At 37.6% G+C, this 13,581-nt stretch overlaps 1 protein-coding gene across 1 annotated transcript in view; it reads right to left on the bottom strand.

Annotated features, from left to right (window-relative positions):
• Window positions 1-1,357, bottom strand: part of LOC117261776 (uncharacterized) — a 38,882-nt gene extending 37,525 nt beyond the window's left edge. The window contains exons 1-4 of the mRNA XM_078167841.1: window positions 1,250-1,357; window positions 1,036-1,074; window positions 682-943; window positions 484-598 (exon numbers count right to left, since the gene is read on the bottom strand). Coding sequence (XP_078023967.1) covers window positions 484-598; window positions 682-943; window positions 1,036-1,074; window positions 1,250-1,328 — 495 coding nt within the window. The 5' untranslated portion in view covers window positions 1,329-1,357. The remainder of the gene's footprint in view (window positions 1-483; window positions 599-681; window positions 944-1,035; window positions 1,075-1,249) is intronic.
• Window positions 1,358-13,581: the final 12,224 nt, after the last annotated feature.

The raw sequence follows: 13,581 nt of genomic DNA, 5'->3' as shown, positions 1-13,581 counted from the left end.
GTAGATTTTATGTAGGACTATGGTTATTAGTATAACAGTAAGTGAGTTGGGTTGATCTTATTTTGCCAACAAGTAAGTGCAAGTATAAAGTTAAAAGACAGTATAAGGTCAAGTGGTAGGTTTGTAACATCAGAAATTTGGACTTTCACACATAAGAGCTCAACTCAACTTTTGATGAATATAAATTAAAAGATAGATAAATGAAATAAGATAAAATGTTTGTGCCAACTAAGACCTCACAATTTCAGTTTTAAGGCAATTTAATTACTTAAAAGGTCTGATATTCATTCAAAATTGAATTTAAGACATTAATTTAAGTAGTATTTTTAAAGACCTGCAGTCACCCTGAGTAAAATTGAATTAAATGTAAATAAGTGGATCAATGTTTAACTGCAAGTTAGTAAGTTCAAAAAAATCAATATCAGATATTATTTTGCCAAAGTGCATTGTATGAGAACAGCACATAATAAATAATACACATACCCAGAGGGCGTCATCTTCATTCCACATGACGACCACACCGAGCTTTGCGTCGATTTTAATGTAGGAGACGGTTCTTGCAATTGAAATGCCACCCTGGCTGAATGGTATAGTGACACTAGAGGGGGCAACCAAGTCATCACAGTAAGACAAGAACCTTCTTTACAACTAGCAAAAGCCAAAACATCAAAACACACTCACAGTTCATTATCGACTTTGATGGAAGTCTTGTCTAATTCCACAACAGCTCCCTCCAGTCTCATGGTGACCTTCTTAATGGTGGGGACCCCATCCATCTCCTGCCGTTGGAACTGGATGTTGAAACTTTCAAAGCTTGCCTTACACTGGGATGCAAGGATATAGTTGCAAGAGGAGGGAAGCTGGAAGAAATCTCCATCGAAAGTCTTAAAGTGGTAGTTTCCCCATGTACTGCAGATCTGGTCGTTGTGAGCAGGTCTCACTTCTATTTTGTGGAGGAAAAAAAGATAGATTAAATTGTAGCTCAAACTGTACATGGGCTTGTTTGTTATATTTCATCTTAAAAAAGAAAAATACCTTTAATTGTGTACACTTGGGTCATTGTCGGAATCATGACTGAAAAAAACAAAGACACACTATTAATAATGTCCGATAAAAGCAGACTACATAGGTTTGATTATATAAAATTTTCTTCCTTGGATGGGATTCTTTGTACTCGATAGACAGCGCAGCTTAATATTGTTGAATTTAATATATGCAGCTCTCTTTGTGTTTTGTTAAGTGTACATACCAGTGCTGGCTGCAGATAATCCAAAGTAGAGGGTGAGCCATGGTATAACCCATTCAAGTGGCATCTTGGCTGCTCTCATGATCCGTGAGTTGTCCCTGTCCTGACAGGGATGGCTGGGCAAACTGGTCCAGTTCCAACAATGTCATGTAATATAGTTCATTGGATGTTTGCAGTTAAGGAGGGGTAAAAGAGACTTTCTGGGTGTCAACCATTGTGGTTTTTGTCCCCATTAAGATCACACCCATGAAGAGGTGGCTTATGACAACATTTCATCTTCACATGAGGTCTGTGTCACAAAACATCCTATTTCTCACTCTCCACAGCTCCATTTTGATGTTGATCTTTATTAAAGACTAATACATCATCTACACACAGATTCAGCTGGTGATACGATGCACTGTATGCTTCATTTATGGTATTCTTTTGTGTACCTTTCTCACTGATCCATAGCATTTAAAGCTGTGGGTTGTACCTCCATATCTGTTAAGTACATTCATAATTCACTTGCTTAAATATTAACCAAATATTAGACAGAGACTTATAGACCTTTAAAATGCAAAATGACAGTCTAGCATGACCAGATTCTGATGTACTGCACATACTGTACATACATATCTGAGGTGTGCGAGAGCAATTACGGCTGGGCGATATGGAGAAAATCAAATATCACAATATTTTTGACCAAATACCTCAATATTGATATTACGATGATATAGAAGGATGTGCTACTAGTGCTTTCACAAAATATTCATTCATTCTTTGGATGAACTGTACAGCACTTTGGTCAACCGAGGTTGTTTTTAAATGTGCTATATAAATAAATTTTGACTTGACTTGACTTGACTTGATATTGATCTCATTTACAATGAGATTTAGGGATGTGAATTGAGAACGGTTCCATTTGAGAACTGGCTCCAAATTGTCTCATCCATCAGAATCATATGCCTTCGAACTTATCGATTCCTTTTATCTATGTCCGCGTGTTTTTATGACAGGCATCTTTCTACACAACATGGGCTTAAATTCCAGGAATGCCATGTATCTGACACTCTACGCACGAGTGCCATTTCTTCCTAACAGAGCAGCATATCTGTTACCATGGGTAAATATCCTGTTGTAACAACATTAGCACCATGCAGGTGGATCTTAGCAGATTGTTTTTGACAAAACTTAAATATACATGAATGCTGTACAAATATTCTCTCATTTCACCTACACTGTATTCAGAATCAGAGGAAATTAAAAGGTTGGCCTACTTTCTTTTAAAAAGGCATAAAAGTCGCGCAGATCCTCAAACTGTTTAAGGCATGTGCTGGACTGATAAAAGCATAAAAAACATGAAGAAAGGTCAGCATGCAGTAGCCCTCTTAGAGATTCAGTGTGTAGGATTCTGGGGTACCTATTGGCAGGTAAATGGATTAACTTGGAAAAGGAGAGCTACTCAGCAACATGAATTTTAAAAAATTTGCAACCAAAATTTGAGAGAAATATATCTACTGAGTGCATAAAAAGTCTTAGCTCTTGAACTTCAACCTGTGAAAAATAGGAGCAAAAACAAAAGTGTTAAATTTTTGTTTAGTGTACTTTTTCAGTCTAACAAAAGAAAACTGCTCTGTTGACTAACTGTGGTACAACTGTGAAACCATTAAAGGTGAAGGAACAACCTTGGGAAAACAATTACTAATCAATAACAAATATCATTACCATTATTTTGTTTACAAAAACAGCCTAACCCTAATCACTACCGGCTGGATAGACACAAACAAGACAATGGAGGAGTTGAGAGAGAACAGCATTTGGATCTTTTTATTCCACCATTACCTACAGCAGGCGATACACTGACTGTGGATAAGAACCTCATACAACCCATTTCAAAAAATCTGAACAATCATTTCGATAGTTTAAAGGGATAGTTAGAATGTTTTGAAGTGGGGACAATCACCTTAATATAAGGTGACAGACAACTAAAAAGGAAGAAGTATGACATCATTAGTGTGGCCTACCTACCTTTATCAGCTATTGCATTTATCTGCAGTCTTCTCACTTACACCATGAAGACACCTGGTCAGGTACAGGGGAAATCCTGCTGCCCACAACGATATCCATCTGTGTCATGTCATGTTACCCACCACTGCGATAACCTGGCTCCCTGACCTAGTGAAACAGAGAAACATACAGTGTGAAAACGTTTATGGTCAGATTTACATTTCTGCTGAAATGTTGTTAATGTAGTTTTGATGCCCAGCTGTCTGTATTGTATTACACCATGGCTTTGCACAGAATGTAAGATATAATATTGCAGATAGTATCACACTCTACATAAACTTCTCAAAAATGTTTTCTAAAAGCGTCTATATATATTGTTCTATATATTCTATCTACAACTGTCACGGTGGTGCTTAAGCGAATGAAAGCATTGGGTACACATATGACTCAGTTAGTACATAGTACAAGAGGGGAAAGCAAGGTAAAAGTCAATACTCTCATATGTACGTAGCTGTGGTAAAAACTGAACTGCGCTGCAAAAGACTTAGGCAAACTGTCAATCACATCTTTCAAACAAGGCTTACAAGGCAGACATCAAAACCTTCTGTGAGCCTCAACATCTTATTAATACAGCAGTAAGTTCCAAATGATCAGCTACACACCTGTCAGAGCCTGAGCCAGCATCTATAACTTCTTAAAATGTGTAATTTCCCAATATCAACTCTTCTATTATTTCAACATTATTTTGTAGTAGTCACTGAGCTTTGACTATATCTTCTCTTGTTCCTCATGGATGGAGCCAGTTGACCAACTGCCAGACAATCCAGGCTCAAACACTGTATACATACACAGCACAAGTAGGTTACACTCGTTCTTTCAGCGTGCAAAATATATTCCTGATATTATGGTGAATGTGCTACTAAAGGTAGTATCAGCATTGTTTCTACCTGGAGCTGGGTTTGGTTGAAAGTGGCAGTGCTGTTTGGGCTGAGAAAGCCATGCGTAAGTAAGGTAAAGGAGGTTATTGGGTTCTTGCGGGGAGCAGTGAGACCTGGCATTAGGGGAGTGTCTCTGGGACGCCAGAGATCACTGTCTAGCCTCCTGGAGGTGTCGTGGGACCAACTAGACGAAACGCTGGTGAAAGAAGGTTCCCACCCGATAACCCCAAAGACATGTTAGTTATCACTGCTCACTGGTCTGTATAGTTAAGCCTCGCTATAATAGCTTATCATAGGGCTTAGGAGGTTATTCACTGAGTGCTGATCCTTTCTCTAGACCACAAACTTCTTGTGTTTATTTGAATTTACTTTTTTAAAGAAGACATACAAATCAAATACGCAAAATAAATCAGTAAATCAGAGGGTGAAATGATTAATCACTTTTTTTTTAAGTCTACTCACTATGTAGTTTTTTTCCACTTTTTTCCTAACCAAAGCAACTGCATCACAATTCAAATGAATTTACTGTATATTATACTATATATAATATACTGTAATGCTGTGACATTTGGGGCTTATCCTGACAGTCTATCTTCAGCTCAGTACAAAAAACAAGTTAATATTGCAACAGCCATCCTTTTGCAACAATTATAAGATTATAATTGTTTCTGGTGCTTTTGCAGTCTTTTTTTATAAACTTTTAACCAGGAAGTAAAATAATGTGTGTCACTGCTCAGAGTTACTAATTCAGCCAGTAACTATGTAGATTAAGTATAGTCAGTTAAATGTTTACAAGCCATTCCTAACAACTCTAGTCGAAACCAGACCATTGGTTTGTTACAAATCTGAATTGAATCTGAAATGATAAAATATTCTTATTGGCATTTTATGCTAAAGAGTTTGGATTCGGCACATCATCCTAAACTGTGCCACCAGGCTTTCAGATGGATGTTGACCCAAAACATTTGGCTGTCTATTCAAATTCAAATATACTCAGTCAAATTCACCAATTTTAATATATGTAAAAAAAAAAAAGGACATTTCTTGCAAGCTTGTACTTTCAATTGTACAAATGATTATAACTTGTTCACTACAAGTAATATAAACTGCTTGAGGTGGCAGGATTAATATCACGTTGGTTTTGTCAGCAATACCCTCCCACAAAACATGCCAAAGTAGACACTGTTTTCGCGTGTTGTTACAGCACATACAAAGTTGTCTTTGCATACTGTCATGCACACAAAAAGCCTGGCTCTGACACATAGCAAACAGAAACGCTCGCCTTGACACACAACAAACAGAAGGGCTTGCTTTGACATGGTTCTTAACACAGCAAAATTTTGCTGAACCCTAATACTAATAATAATCTCAGGTGAACTGAGGGTGTTCATGGATATGCATATGTGTTTGTGCAGCCCTGCCTCCTACAAATACAGTTGATTTAAAACAGCAAATATGTTTTGAGGGAAACATAATGTCAAGCAAATTACTTTTTACACTCAATATCTACTGCACATCTGTCTGTCCTGTGAGAGAGATTCCTCCTCAGCTGTTCTTCCTGGGATTTCTACCATTTTCTTCTCTGTTAAAGGTTTTTTTTTTTTTTGGCGGGGGGTAGTTTTTCCTTATCTGCTGTGGCGGCATGGGTGTATCAGGAGAACTGGATACAGCGTTGGATGTGGGGCCCCTATTCATTCCTGCTCAGTGGTGCATGAAGCAAAAATGGTTCAACTGCCATATATAAAATTACTCAGATAATCCAGGGATTATCGGCACTACCTCTTCACTGTGTGGCCCACTAGAGACTTACAGGGGCTGAGTTCTGCCAAGAGTGCCCAAACAGCTAACTTCTGGTTTAGCGCTCTGCTAACTTGAATGGGTGTCATAACCAAGAAACGTTGTTAAGTTCATTTAATCAGTTTGTCTTGTGTCTATGTTGTCTTGTGATTTCCTGTTTTATTTTGAAAGTTAACTCTCCTCTCGTTTCAGGCAACTTGCTCCTTCCCCTGTGTGTTTTCCCGCTGGTCTGATTAGGTTCGGTCGAGATGAGCCAGTCCTGCGCAGATTCGATCACCGGCGATCGGCGCACAATGCATGCCGGTTAGTTTTGTGTCCGACTTCATCCTTGCTCTGACGTATTACAAAAGTGGACCGCGATAAAACCGCGAGAGTGAGGCGGCCGCAGTTTTTAGATCCAGGCGCTGCAGTTGCTCTCCACCGACTGCACCGCCTGGCTCTCACCTGATCTAACAGCTCATTGGTTCAGATGTCGACTCAACAAGATGACGTTTTAGATAAACTACTCATTTTTGTTGCATTCTAGAGATTAAGATTGTATTTGTCTGACCTGAAGGTTTATTCTGTGAACAGAAAACATGTTGTGTGACTGATGGTGAAAACAAACTGATATATGGGTCTGACTAGGGTGACCATATTTTGATTTCCAAAAAAGAGGACACTCGCCCGGTCACGATAGCCTACTTAAATGATACTCGCAGTTTACTCAAAGATGCCTTATAATTTTAATATATTTAAAGTTCATATGTATGGATAGAAAATTCAGTTATATTACAAAATAATGTCTCTCAAAGACAGAAATTTAGATAGGCTTCTCAGAGGTTACTCAACTTGCTTTTATTATGCCTAAAATAATAATCTTTTTACAAGTTTCAATTGTACAAAAATAAATATAGGCCTAAATGTAAAATAAATGTAAAATCTCTGGAATGAAATAATGATAGAAATAATGTCTATTCTGTATTAGAAAAATCAACTTGTAAAATAATAGCTATCTTTTCAAGTCTTAATGGACAAATAATATGAAATAATGCTCTAAATAATACCTCTTCTGTATTAGAAAATCCAACTTTGAGGTCCCCGGCACCTCTATTAGACACACAAACATATGTGCCAGCTTTGCACACGGTGCACTCAGCCTCCCATATATCCCGACCGGGTCGGGACAGTAAGTTGGGAATTTTTTCTGCAATTCATCTGTAAAGCTGCACTTTCGCTTCGGCATCTTGGAAGCTCAGAATAATGCGGGTGTCTGCTGCTTCCTCGTTGTGAGTGTTGGAGATCCGCCGATAAGGCAGCCTCTCGGGGATTACACACACACACACGGAAAACCGGACATTATCATCAATTTATAAACACCCCCCGGACGCCCCGGACAGGATGTGAAAAGTGGACATGTCCGGGCAAAAGGGGACGTTTGGTCAGCCTAGGTCTGACCACTTTTTTAATGAATTGACATCATTCCAGACAGGATGTAAGTGTGTCTGTGACTTCCTGCACGGACTGAAGGCTGCTAGAAACTGTCGGGAAACTGTCCGACTTCACCGCAGCTTTTTGTCAACGCCCCCCGCTGCAGCCGCCTGCTCTCGTCTACTTTTCAGGCGAGGCGCAGTTCATCTCGAACGAGCCTATTGTCTGCCTCGCCCCTGATTGTTTCCACCTGTGCCCTTACCCTGTGTGTATATTTTGTCTGTGTCTCCCTTTGTCCTGTGCCAGTTCGTCTTGTCCTTCGTGTCAGAGAACCAGCGTCGTATCCATGCCATTTTGCCATTGCCATTGTCAGGTCTTGTTATTTTGATACTTTGTTCATGTTTGTTTTCTGTTTGATTTTTCATAGTGATTGTTCAGCCTCAGTAGAGTGATTTTCTGTTTGATTTTTCATAGTGATTGTTCAGCCTCAGTAGAGTGATTTTCTGTTTGTTTTTTCATACTGATTGTTCAGCCTCAGTAGAGTGATTTTCTGTTTGTTTTTTAGTCTAGCGTTTATTTCCTAGATCATTTTTTGTTCTTAGATTTATTGTAGGTTTTTCCTCTCTCGAAAGTGATTTTCATTTTGTGTTAAATAAACTCTGATTTTGTACTTTGCTTCTCGAGTCGTGCATTTGGGTTCAGGTCCTTTGTTCGGTCGTGTCAACTAGAAATCCACTAGATATACGTTGCTGCAATAAAAATGATTGAACTCAGATGAACAGACTAAAAACTTTATGATACTGGATAAAACAAATGTTGACAAAGCTTTTTCTTTATTTGCAGTTGAAAAAAGGTGATAAATTGCGGTATATCGCAATATATGTTATCACAGTGATGTTGTATCTTGACCTAACTGTAGAGCGCTCCAGGAATGAGTCCCTTAAACCCTGTAATAAGTTTGCATTTTTGCAGTCCCAGTTCCCTCATCTCAAAGTTTATGGATTTTTTTAAAATGTTTTTTTGGTTTGACGCCTGAAATGAGATCTGTTGTTAACACTGCACATTTTGTTGTATGACAAAATACATTGGTAAGTACCCCACTCATGAATTTTGAAGCTTTTCTGTGTCTAAAAGACAGGCAGTTGCTTACAAGTGGCTAAATATAAACAAAATGTATAATTATCATGTACTTTTGTTTGCCACAGAGCTGACTGTCTGCAATAATCCAAAGGAAAAATCCCATGGGCTTTTCGACGAAGTCACAACTGTCATTCCAGAAAAATGTCAGCCCTGCAGCAATCCTACGATAATATTGTATTGGGGGCCTTCGGTGAGTCTCACCCATTGTCCATTGGTAGATAAGATGAGGAGCAATCTGGATTACAAAGCTGTTTCTTGTGTCAGAAGCCTTTACAACTTAAAAGTACAAAAATGTCTGCAGGCTAGTATACAGTGCTTTGAAATTTTAGCAGCTTTATTCAATGTGTGCAATATCTTTATTCTGTTTTTCTTTTACAGCATGCCCAATAAATCCACCCAAACACAAATGCAACATCAGAACATTTCAACAGGGTTCCTAAGCAAGTATGGAAAAGTATGGAAATAAATTTGATCAATTTCCAGGTATTAAAAAGTATGGAAAATGAAAAATAAAGTATGGAAAAATATTTATGTTTCCAGACTGTTACCACTGTTCTAAAATACTGTTTTCTAAAATAGAAAATTAGGTATTTCCAAAAATAATTTAATCAATCCGGACCTTGTTTTATGCCGGGCCAAGCACAGTTTGTGTGAGAGCAAACGTCTCAGAAAACCTACCGCCCCTTTACCTGATTGTTTAGTTTAGTTTAGTTTAGTTTATTTGAAAGGGACAATGCACATTAATAAACATTGTGTACAAAAAAACCACACATGTAAATGCACTCGAATTAGCTTAAAAAGCTAGTTTTCATCGATTGTCCCTTTGCCAGTTTGTACAAGGTAACCTTTAAAAAGAACAACAATGGGATAAAATATTGTACCACATAGTGACTACTAGTGATTGACAAGTGGTATGTCCAGTCCACTGCCCCATGACCCTCCTGCAGCCCCCAAGGTATCAAGTTTCACTCCAACACTGCACCTTCGACAAGAAGACGAGTTTCACGTGGTTCACAATGGGTAGATGCAAGTTTTGTTGAAACAGATTTTTGTCTAAGATTTGGGCAACAAAAGCACTTGGTTTAAAAAAAAAATGGTGATTTAAAAAATAATGCTGTAATCACTAGGATTAGATACTGTGTTGCAGTTGAGGCTGGCTCCAAGAGCACATCATTCTCCATAGACCCCCATGTCAAAATTCCCCATTTGACAACAGAAATAAACATTCAAACAGTCTGGTACAAAAAGGGTTTAGGTCTCTAGCTAATTTCCCCCTTCATGACAACTGTATGAGGGCTGAATTTTTATATAACTTACCTGTTTACATTTTATTAAAGCTTAAAGTTACGCATAAATAAGGGCTGTTTTGAGTGACAGGCTATCTGCTGATACTGTCCTCGGCTTCTCAGTCAGATCTACCACTTGCTTTTTCACTTTTTTTGTATAGAGAGTGGAGAGCTAAGCGAATCAATGAAACAAGGCCTCATTATGCTTATCCCTAAGACTAACAAAGACACTTTATATTTAGATAATTGGCGCCCAGTCTCTTTGTTAAACTCGGATTATAAACTGTTCGCTTCACTCTATGCCAAAAGACTAAAACCCTGTTTGGATGAAATTATCTCTCCTTCTCAATCTGGGTTTATGAAGGACAGACACATTAGCAATAACATCCGTTTAATCCTAGACATACTAGATTATTCTGACTTTATTAGCAATGAAGCAATTATACTTTTCTTCGATTTTTACAAAGCACAACACCCATTCATAAATGAAGCTTTACTCCATTTTGGCTTTGGGAGAAATTTCAGAAAAATAGTTTACACTCTATATAACAACATTAATAGTAGTGTCTCATTACCTCATGGGACTTCACCACGTTTTGATATTAAACGAGGCATTAGACAGGGGTGCCCAATATCCCCATTTCTTTTCTTAATTGCTGCTGAACTTCTCAATTTATACACTGTACACTGCACTGATATTGAAGGCATAAAAATAGGTGAGAATAATTTAATTATTAGTCAGTTAGCTGATGACACTTGTCTCTTTTTAAAAAATGATATTCAAGTCCCAGTCATATTAGAGGCGTTAAAGAATTTCTCTAAAGCCTTAGGTCTTACAATTAATCAGAGTAAATGTGAAATTTTAGCAGTACATGATACAGATAAGACATCAATAAGTGGTATAGAGGTTAAAAAATCAGTTAAATATCTTGGTATCTCAATAACTAAATCATCCCCTGATAGAATTTCCAACAATTTTTTACCCAAAATAGAAAAAGCAAAAAAAATCTTTAACTCCTGGTTGCAAAGAGACCTCACTATTCAAGGTCGTGTACTATTGTCAAAGGCTGAAGGTATCTCAGGATTAGTATACCCTGCCATCTCTCATTATGTTGACCCGAAGACATGTGCAGCAATCGATTCTCTCCTCTTCAAGTTCATATGAAAAAACAAAACAGAGTATATTAAAAGAAAAACATGCATCAGGAGCTACTCTGATGGGGGATTGAATGCAATAGATTTCCATACTATTAATAGGATTTTTAAGATTAATTGGATTAAGCAGTGTTTGGCTAAGAACAACTGTCAGTGGTTCTACATTCCTAATTTGTTGTTTAATATGTGTGGCGGTCTGAGTTTTCTACTCTCTTTTAATTATGAATATGATAAACTGCCCCTCAAGCTTGCTAACTTTCACAAACAAGCTCTTGAAGCTTGGTTGATTGCCTTCAAACATAATTTCTCTCCACATTCATGCATACTTTGGAACAATCAGCATAGGCCTATACTTTCCAGAAACAAATCCATATTCAAGAAAGACTGGTTTGATAGGAACATAATCTTTGTATTAGATGTACTTAGCAATAGAGGTAACCCCCACACATATAAAGACTTTGTTCAGAAAAAAGGTATTAATATCTCTCGAAAAGATTATAACAATGTTATTAAAAGTATATCTCCTAAGTTACTGTTCCTTATCAAAAATGCAGTAATATATGGTTCTTTGAATTCAGAAATCCCCAAGCTTTTCATTGGTGGAAAAGATATTTCAGGTGGTATATGTAGCAATCTGCATACCAGAAAGACACTTACTTCATTTCAGAGTTGCTTTCCCAAATCTATTCTATTATGGAAAATAACTTTTCCTGATATCTCAGCAGAAAAAGTTTGGACAGACCATCATAAGTTCCTTTTACCAAACAAAATAAAAGAAGTCCATCTGAAGATCTTACATAGGTATTATCCTTGTAATGAACTATTGCATAAATTTAAAGCAGATGTCTCTCCACTTTGCTCTTTCTGTAAAGCTGAAAGCAAATCAATTTCTCATCTATTCTACACTTGTTCCTTTTCTCGAGAATTTTGGACTGATGCTGCTCTACTGATTTTCTCAGCATTTAATACAATGACACCAATATCAGAAGAAATGGTCTTGTTTCTGAGCTGTAATACAGACGTACAACCTATTAACTGTGCTCTCAGAGTCATCTGTCTTACTGGCAAGTTTCACATTCATAAATCTAGAATCACTCAGACTAAACCTAACATAAATTTATTTCATGTCGAATTACAATATCTCTTTGCTTGTGTCTCCAAAGTAACTAAAAACAAGAAAGCTTTTAAGACCTCTCAAATAATTGGTAAAATCCGTCGCCATTAATGTGTTTCTACCTAAAATATTGATTTTTTTTTTTATTTTTTATTTATTTTTTTGGTAGTTTGGCTTATGATGGCTTATTTGAAGGAGTAATTAAGTTAATCTTCTCATAAGTGGATGTAATATGTAGAGATGCCATCTCGGCCGTTTTTCCTCGTTTTGTTTTTTTTTAAAGTCTATATTTTGCTTTACAAAAATGTGAAAAAGCAGCTGTGACCAAGCTATCACGAGGTGAGTAGCACTGTAAGCATAATTAATAGCGATATACTTCAGTTTGTCTGTGTGTTTTTGTATGCAAGCAGGTCTGCTGCGGTCTGTTGACAGTCCAAAATGGCGGCGGTAGGACGAAACCATGGGGGAATTTGTTGCTATGGGGCGTTCTATTGAGCTTTGCCTCTTGGTATCCATGCTCTTTGGTTGTACACTACTTTTCGCGCTGCATTGTGGGATACTATGAGTCCACTAGGGTATATTAATTTACACTAAACATTCGGACAGCACTACAAAATGGCGAACACACTATTTAGTGCACTATTTAGTGAGAAGGGAATGATTTCGGACACAGCCATAGACTTAGCTTACCATTAGCAACGGCTGCGACCAGAGCAGCGACCGTTAATTGAACTTCCGGTCATTTGTGTTGACCCCTGAACTCAACGCTGTTCTTACAGAGAGGGTGAAATTACACCCCCTACTGTTTGAAATGCATAATGACAGGACTGTGAATATGTATGTATGATTTTGGTGAAAATGTGTATAAAATGATGCACAAGAATATAATATTTCCATTTGATGGTGTGGAGTAGCCATAAAAATCATGAAGAGTTGGGTCCAAACATTTCATTCAATGCAAAAATCATATAATGAAGATCTGGAACAAGTTTAAACAGAATATATATACATACGGGCAAGTATGTCAGTGAGGAATAATTATTTTTCCGACATAAAACACACTTGAGAGGAATTCAAAAAAAAAAAAAATCATCACCTGACACTGCTCACTGTTACTGCTGAACGTTCATACCAACACTGTTTGCTGCCTGAGCACCCACCACCCCCACAGCCTTGTCCTTATGTGCTTCATTTTTTGGATAATGTTGATATAACTACATTTTTATGATTATGTATGTGTTTATTAGTACAATTCTCATGACCTCTGTGATTTACTGAGAGCTCCCTCAAAGAGCAGGGCTCATTTCCACCGAAGCATTTTGCTATTAAAAGCCACTTCCTTCACAACTCTATATCCACATTAATAAACAATACAATATTAATGCACACAGAGACAGAGGGCTGGCATTATTGGTGCAAGAGGATAACCCACCCCTCTCCATTTTAGCACCTCGGGCAGCAGTCTCATGTTGTCGCACAGGCTGTGGCGGCTGGACTTTCAGTTAG

The sequence above is a fragment of the Epinephelus lanceolatus genome, chromosome 5 (genome assembly GCF_041903045.1).
Source record: "Epinephelus lanceolatus isolate andai-2023 chromosome 5, ASM4190304v1, whole genome shotgun sequence".
Classification (NCBI taxonomy): domain Eukaryota; kingdom Metazoa; phylum Chordata; class Actinopteri; order Perciformes; family Serranidae; genus Epinephelus; species Epinephelus lanceolatus.
Note: the sequence above shows the minus strand (reverse complement) of the source record. Positions and strands in the feature narration are given on the sequence as shown.